At 34.0% G+C, this 7,796-nt stretch overlaps 2 protein-coding genes across 5 annotated transcripts; both read right to left on the bottom strand.

The window, feature by feature from the left end:
- Window positions 1–23: 23 nt before the first annotated feature.
- On the bottom strand, window positions 24–955 carry LOC132182796 (membrane steroid-binding protein 2-like). The gene has a single exon (XM_059596140.1). The coding sequence runs from the start codon at window positions 851–853 to the stop codon at window positions 455–457; it is 399 nt and encodes a 132-aa protein (XP_059452123.1). The 5' UTR covers window positions 854–955; the 3' UTR covers window positions 24–454.
- Window positions 956–5,671: 4,716 nt separating this feature from the next.
- On the bottom strand, window positions 5,672–7,704 carry LOC132181458 (F-box/LRR-repeat protein At3g48880-like). Of its 4 annotated transcripts, none has more exons than XR_009440256.1 (4): window positions 7,303–7,704; window positions 6,241–7,053; window positions 6,002–6,119; window positions 5,672–5,915 (listed from the first exon to the last, which is right to left on the bottom strand). XR_009440256.1 is itself a non-coding variant. In XM_059594691.1 (2 exons), the coding sequence occupies exons 1-2, from the start codon at window positions 7,659–7,661 to the stop codon at window positions 6,495–6,497; spliced, it is 918 nt and encodes a 305-aa protein (XP_059450674.1). In that variant the 5' UTR covers window positions 7,662–7,704; the 3' UTR covers window positions 5,672–6,494. The 4 variants fall into 4 exon arrangements, 1 of the variants encoding a protein (XP_059450674.1); XR_009440257.1 differs by having other exon boundaries at window positions 6,516–7,053; XR_009440255.1 differs by having other exon boundaries at window positions 6,002–7,053.
- Between the last annotated feature and the right edge of the window lie 92 nt (window positions 7,705–7,796).

Raw genomic sequence — 7,796 nt, 5'->3', positions numbered from 1 at the left:
AACTTCCTCTGAGTTGGGCTCCTCCATTTCACAGTATGGACGTGTGTGAATTGTGATATAGAGAAAAACCCTCAAAAGTAAATTGGAAAAAAAATGCCAAAACCACAAAATTAAAAGAAACAACGATGATTTTTACAAACCCGAAGGCAAGCTCGCCATAAATTTCATACGCCCAACAGCCAAAGCAACAGATGACAAAAAAACATCTAAAAACTCCACGCCAAAAAATTCAACAAATTTCACATACTCAAAAAGCCCATAAGAATCCAAAAGATGTCGGCTAATTACCATCACTTTCAGGAAACTTTATGGCAAAGCACCCAAAACCCTTTCAAAAATAATCTGAAAACCTCAAAAGGCTCCACACTTTTCACATACCCACAATCGCAGAATCCCAAAACGCCTTTAAACAATTCGTATTATACTATTAGTTATACAAACCCAGATGCTAAAATTAACATTTACCTCGAAAAAAAACTAAGAAACCCCAAAAAAATCCACAAATTCGACCTACCCAGAAACTCAGAAGAAAAATTCTAACATAGTACCTGCTCTGCGACACGTCGTAGATCTGGCCCTTGATAGCCATGAGCAGAGGCTTTTGGGGGTCAGATCCATCGTACTGCTTGAGCTCCTCCTCGGTGACCTCCCCGACCTGCACCGGAGGCGGCAGAGGCTGTGACTCCTCCTGGACTTCCCTGGGCCTCTGATACTGATCCGATGATCCGAACAACCCCGATATCACGTAGTACACGGCTAAGAACAGAGCAAGAACCGTAAAGAAGGTCGCCGGAGAGAGCCCCGTGTAGACCGCGATCGCCTCCTTCAGCGTCTCCCACAGCTCAACAGCCATTTTTGGTTCAGGTTCGATTTTCAGCGAACGACTGAAATATATGAGAGAGAGAAAGAGATGAGACTTTTTTTTATAGGTATTATCAACTCGTCAGAGCTTTAAGGGTTACTAATTATTCCATTTTCTAATTTTATATTTATATATATATATATATATATATATATTATTGTTCGAAGGCAATGAGATTCCACAACGTACCAGATGGGGACAGGGACTGACCGGGATCTCCTATTAATCAGGTAGGGGTGTGAAAGGGGGTTTGGTACTTTGGTGGGTTCTGCTCGGGCAGGGCGTTTTTTCTAATTTCTCTGCCCCCATTTCTTTTGGATAAGCAATTGTAAAAAATCTTCATTTCACTGTTATTCTTAATTGTCTTCTTCTTTTAGTCATGTGATCGTGCATATTAGATGCTTTAAGGAGGCATTTTCTTCAATGTTTGCACATCAGATTTTGTTTGTTTCTTAAAAAAAAAAAAATTAAAAAAATTAAGTGAATATTATTCGGTGTTTGATTTGTACAAAAAATTAATGACGACGGCCAAAAATGGTTGGACAACAATGATCCGTGGCGGATTCTGGCAAACTCTAGCTACTAACGGTGGTTGACAGCAACAACGAATAATGAACCGTGAGAAAGTGCGCGTAAGAAAAAAAAGTTCAAACTCGAAAAATAATTTATAATTTTAAAAATAGAAACAATTGTACGAAATTAAATAAGGTTTTCTAATTGATGAAAAATATTTTCTGACTTAGACTACAATTTTCAATTGTAACAAAAACCGAAAACAAAATGTTTTCCAAAAAATATTTTATGTATAGTTATGATTTACATACATGAAAGATCACTTTCATTATTTATATTATATTTTTATTGATTTCTCTCTTGTTTACCCTTTATGATTTCCCATTTTTTAGGATTTGCTCTCCAAAATAAAGAATAAAATGTAGAATATTTTTAAAAATTGTTCTTCAAAATAGAATTATTATTTAAAATTTAAAGAAGACCTTATAAAGTAGATGATCTAATTACATCCTTGTCCTTCGTAAGTGAGGTAATTCTCTATCACTTTTTAGTATAAAGTTGTTTTTATCTTTACTTTTAGAGAACACTCACTAAAGGGGTATTTATAGAGTTAAAAATGGCCTCAACTCATTCTTTTACAAAGACGTTTGGTAACACAACTATAAAGTCAACTCAGACGGCTTCCTTTTTTTGACTTTTTGTTTTCTTTTTTCTTGTCTTTGAATTTTGAAAGGAGGACTTGAAGTGACACCTAAGCCATGACGATTGGTGCAAATTTCATAACTTTTTTTTTTTTTTTTTTCTAAATACTTTTCTCCATTTTTGGGCAGAAAATATTACAATTAGAACAAAAAAAAAAAAAAAAAAAAAAAGGAGGTGGGCACCTCAACAACATACCCAAACGAAAACGGTGCTAAATATGAAACCAGAATAACCGAACAGGTAATAGACACATAAATGGTCTCAAAGAATCATAAACTATCCAGCTCTCTATAACTTGGGCATAAGCCAAAAAATCGGCTGCACAAAGCAACAATAACACCTAAACAGAGGACAAGCATGAGCATGTCTCTCGAAAGAGACATACAACTAATCCAAACATTTGCCAGGAGTGAACAACAACCACCAGAGAGTGGTTGAAGGGGTAACAACACCGTCAAAATCATTTAAGAAATTGTCATCAAGGAGCAACAAAAAGGCTAAGAAAAATGATTAAAGTAATTTGGAGCTTCAACTGTAACTATTGTAAGTTTATAAAAACATTATAATTTAGGTGTGAGCTTGAAAACAATAAATGTAATTTATTAAAATAATAATAAATGTAATTTTTAAGCAGGTAGGAGTAACCAAATCCTACGGCCTTGATTACAGAAAAGTTCTAGTTGTTCCATAGCGTTTTCTTCATATACTGTATTTTATGAATAATGCTTCAAATTAAAAAAAATAAAAAAATAAAACTATCTTTCTTTATGTTATTTTAAAATTAATATGACTCTTAAAATTATTATTAAATTTTGATTCAATAATAATTTTAAAAATAAAAACATATAAGCATAAAAATAACATTTATACTTATTTAGTTATTTCTATGGGACTCCTCTCCAAGTTATTGGTGGAAAATAGGTGGCCCAAAATTATTACTCGTTTGCCGACAGTTTATATCTTTACAATGAGTGCTGTAGCTTGCGGTTAAAAAATTACACACACCCAAAAAAAAAAAAAAAAAAAACTATACATATATGATAAATACTCTTGGCAAATGGCAAGAGTATTTATCAATCAGTTATTTTATATAATTAATGAAAAAGTAATCATCTATAATTTCTCCATTCGCATGGTTCAGCTGGGCATCAATGAATTATGATCCTTTACCGTTTAAATGAATTGAAAAATATCAAGTTAGTTATATTGAAAAAGGTATTTTTGTTCCCTCAAAAAATGAAAAAAAAAAAAACAAAAAAACAAAAAAAAAAACAAAAATACCCATCAAATATAACTAATTGAATATTCTCTAATTCAAATGAACTGGAGAGAATCTTGTTCTGGCCTTGATGCTAAGGTAGCCAAAATTAGTTCATAAATCAGCGAATTCTTTGTTCATATCTGCCTATTTTTGTTCAAAATTTCAGGATGCTCATTTTGACAAAATCAAAGTCCTGCCATTAAGGGGGTAATTAGGTCAAGAGGTAGGTAGTAATATGAAATGTGAAGATATGGGAGCTATGATCTCAAAACATAGGTCCAATTAAGCAGCTATGACATCCATGATTCTAGAACTATTGCTCTCTCTCTCTCTCTAAATATACACTAAGACGGGTTGGGATTCACATATATTAACTGTTCAAATTACTAACAATTATAGTAAGAGAGCATCAAACTATCAAAATAAATTTTAAATTATTTAGCAACCTATCTGGACAGTCATATTTCAGATGCACAAATTAATAGTAATTTCGAAACCTAAATCCCCATAAAAAAACCTACACCTACAAAGAACAATTTGTCAACAATAAAAACGGCCCAAATCCTAAATCCCCATAAAAAAAACCCTACACCTACAGAGAACAATTTGTCAACAATAAAAACGGCCCAAATCCTTCACCAAACCTACCCAAACCCTTCGTTGCTTGCTTCATTTAGGGAGGATGAGAATTAATAGAATTTCGCTTCTAACTACTCTGTTGTCTCCCTTGATCAAAGATACCAAACATGTTCCAAAAGTAAAAATAGGGTATACACAAGAAACATTAAAAAAAAAAAAAAAATCAGAATATCAAAAGGCACGTCTCTAGTTATACATTTCTAATAACCTGTTTGATGATGCGTTTGAGAAATAAAGCTTTTAAGTAAAAAAAAAACAGTTTTTTTGGCAAAAACTTCATTTTAAACTTTTACCAAAAGTGTGTTTTGGCCATATTTTTAAAGTCAAAAAGTAAATAAATAAATAAAAAAACTTTTAAAATTGTTTACCAAACATGCTAATTTTTGTTTAGCACAACTTTTTAAGCTCTCTAATGTAATCTCAAACAGATCCTAAGACTTTATATCAATCGCAAACATAACCTTTCTGTCCGCTAGTCTCTATCGCTTTTTTTAAAAAATAAATAAATTGAATAAGGAAAAAGGTTATTGGGGAGGATTCTTTTCATTCTTGATCAAAAAGGAAGAGATAATGAGCGATCCTAAAAACGAAAATGGGGTGAGCTCTCAAATAACAGACCCAAAACAAATTAAAACAGTGCTGAAATAATTACAAATGATAGGAAATGGGTCAAACAAGTGATCCGGTCCTCTTAAGAGGCCACACAAAGAGGTTACAGAAGCAAAAAAGCCACAGATTAAGACAAACCTATCTGAGCCCCCACTTGGAACCAACAACATCCACCAAAAGGAGGATGAAGCCGAAGATGCACTCTCTCACTTCATTAGGTTACACTAAATACTTCCAACATTTTTTTTTTCTTTCCGTCTCTCTCACTTCTATTTGATTTATAGGGTTTTCATCAATTAAATCCTCTTCGCCATCACCTCCAGACCTCAAGTGAGCAAAAGGATTGTGTGTGAAAGTAAGCCCCTCAAACCCAGATTTTTTTTTTTTTTTTTAAGCATCAGAAAAAATAAAAAATAAACAAAATAAAAAAAAGAATGAGCTCTTACTTAGTGGCAACAGAAACAGAGAACTCGGCTTGAGTCTCCCTCTCTCTTTGAAGCAACCCCAACATCGGCAACAAGAAAAACAGAATGAGGGGTAGAAAATATGTTTGTAAAGGAGCATGGCTGTAATTCCATGACAATGATGAGTATTTTTGTCAATTGGTAAATTTCATTAAACCAAATTTGTGTCGCACAAATGGAATTAAAAGCATGTTTTAGGAAAAGCATAAATTTCAAGCTTTTCCTAAAATGCAGTGTTCGGCTTTTTGTGGCCTCTAAAGCTTCAGAATATTTTTAACAAACCGTTATGTTTTGTCTCAAAAGACCGTATTTGTTACTAAAAATAATTTTTAAACTCTTTAACACAATTATAAACAAACTCTTAGAGCATGTTTGAGATTACGTTAGAAAATATAACTTTTTAAGCCCCCCCAAAAAACAGGGAACTTATTTTATAAAAAAAAAAAAAAAAAAAAAAAACTTCATTTATAAGCCTTTTCTTTTGGCCTTTTTAGAGCAAAAAAACCAAAGAATTACTCCTGAAATTTTTTTACCAAACATGACAGCTCACTGTTTGACACGTCTTTTTTTTTTTTATAAGTATTAAAATACTTTTTAAGCTCCCCAACACAATCCCGAAGATGTTCTTGATACAAATAATTAACAAAATAAGATGCATAACACATGGTTATGCTTCAATACAAATATGGAAATGAAGTGTATACAAAACAAATAAGGCCAGAGATAATGCCATAATCGGAAAGCGTTTAAGAAGATGGCAAAAGATGTCCTACAATAACAATCCCAAAGAACAAATACACAATAGTCAAAAAAATGGTGCACTCAGCACTGTCTAAAGCTCATCTCCATCTCCAAACATGTCTATCTGCAGTAGATATAAAACAACCTATTTTACTTTCTCATCCACATCTGATATCTGTAACAATCACAAAAAGGTTCCAAGACACCAACCCATCATCAATGCATGTACTGTGACTATGAACATATGGGGTCATTAGCAAATGTAGACATAAATGTGGTGTTAAAGAATCGTGCAAACAAATACTGACCATCAGTGCTACCTTGAATCCTGCAAGTGAGACTACAATGTCAGCAAGTAATTCATCTCTAAATATTTCAAGTCAAATCTTCATAATTACTGAAAGTGAGTGAGGGACCAAATTGAGAATCCCATTACAACAAGAACTTACTACATGTACAAAAAATACAGACATCAATAATCCCGAACCAAGCAGATGATGTGTCAAAAACCTCAGAACCCCACCACCACTGAGCCAGGGGGATGCCTTTTAACAATACAAGTAAGACCACAGACAGCTCACGTTTATGTTAATTCTGTGACATTTATCCCGTGTCTAGCATAAAAGCAATACAATAACCAAAGGAAAAAAGAGTCATATACTACGCTTCTAATTCATTGAAGTACAATCCCTGCATGCTCTAATCAAAGTGCAAGAGAGCTCACCTCATCTGCTTTCCAAAACCCTTCCTCATACCTGTACCACCTAACGTGCCCTTCATCATTTTTGGTTCGCTGGCACATAATGCATGAGTCTTTCATGCATGTTAAAAATTCGCGCAACCGAGACGCCCTGTCAAGAATAGATTGATCAATTTCTCGAACAACTCTTTTAGATGCAGGAGGTGGAAGGACTTCTATCAGAAGGCAATGCGATATGTTAAGCACTTCTAGGTGTTGTAAACCATCAAGGATAATGATCAGAGCATCCTTGTCTACAATTGAGCATCGGAGACTTAGGACCTGTAGTTTTGGAAGATATGTGGCTAGTGTAGAAGCAAACAAAATGTTACAAGGGCCCATAATCTTCAGTGTACTAAAGTTCTTGCAGTTCTTGGAAATTTCCTCCATAAGATATGGAGGATTTGCTATGCTAGGCATTGTTAGGGACTCAAGATCTTTCCATGCGCGAATGGCCTTGCATATTCCAGTCTTTTTTATTCTGTTCCAAGCCGGCAGAACAAGTCTTCTGAGCTGTGGGCATCTGCAATAAAGACACTGTTGTTTACTTCTCAATTCAATACTGGCTAATGGTATGAACACATCTTACAAATAAATCCAGTCTGATTGTGGGTATACAGATTAATATTCCATCCATCATCATGACAATAAGAAGCATGGTCAGCAAACCAGACCAAACATTTCATATAAAGGAGATATTAGCAATACTATCTGAAACCTTGAGGAGGGTGAAAACATTTGGCTTCACAAATGCCAAAACTAATGGAATTACCTTTCAGCAGTATAAGTCAACTGCTCATCATTCACGTACAGGTTGAAATGGAAAATCAAGGTTGTTATGTTTCCCCTGCTGAGACTCAAAGAAATCTTCAACAGACGAGTCAATGTCTTATCAGATGGGCTATCAACGTAAACATATGGCTCTAATAGGATTATTATGAAATTAGATTTCAACATTGATAAATCAAGTGTTCTCCAAAGCAGAGGATCACAAGCAGCCATACGCCATGCACTACAGACATGAGCAATGCCCTTAGTTAACTCAAATATGTCAAAAGACTGGAAAATCTTCACCAAAATATCAGTGTGCAGGTCCTCCCATCTCCTTACAAGGGAGTAACAGTCTTCCATTTCACCAGCTTCTCAAAATTCAAAGGACTTTTAACGCATCCAAATTTCTACATGAAAAAGAGTACAAGGAATCAATATAAAAGTTTCATTTCGTAAAATTCCTATAACAAAAAACAGAAAATAATAATAATAATA

The sequence above is a fragment of the Corylus avellana genome, chromosome ca5 (genome assembly GCF_901000735.1).
Source record: "Corylus avellana chromosome ca5, CavTom2PMs-1.0".
Classification (NCBI taxonomy): domain Eukaryota; kingdom Viridiplantae; phylum Streptophyta; class Magnoliopsida; order Fagales; family Betulaceae; genus Corylus; species Corylus avellana.
This window is presented reverse-complemented; position numbering and strand designations above follow the sequence as displayed.

What these genes read in the sequence shown, in the direction of transcription:
- LOC132182796 (XM_059596140.1), bottom strand. Translation starts at nt 853, where the DNA reads ATGGCTGTTGAGCTGTGGGAGACGCTGAAGGAGGCGATCGCGGTCTAC.
- LOC132181458 (XM_059594691.1), bottom strand. Translation starts at nt 7,661, where the DNA reads ATGGAAGACTGTTACTCCCTTGTAAGGAGATGGGAGGACCTGCACACT. An exon ending in TTGACTTATACTGCTGAAAG is followed by an intron (nt 7,054 to 7,302) that starts GTAATTCCATTA and finishes TCTTTATTGCAG; the next exon opens with ATGCCCACAGCTCAGAAGAC.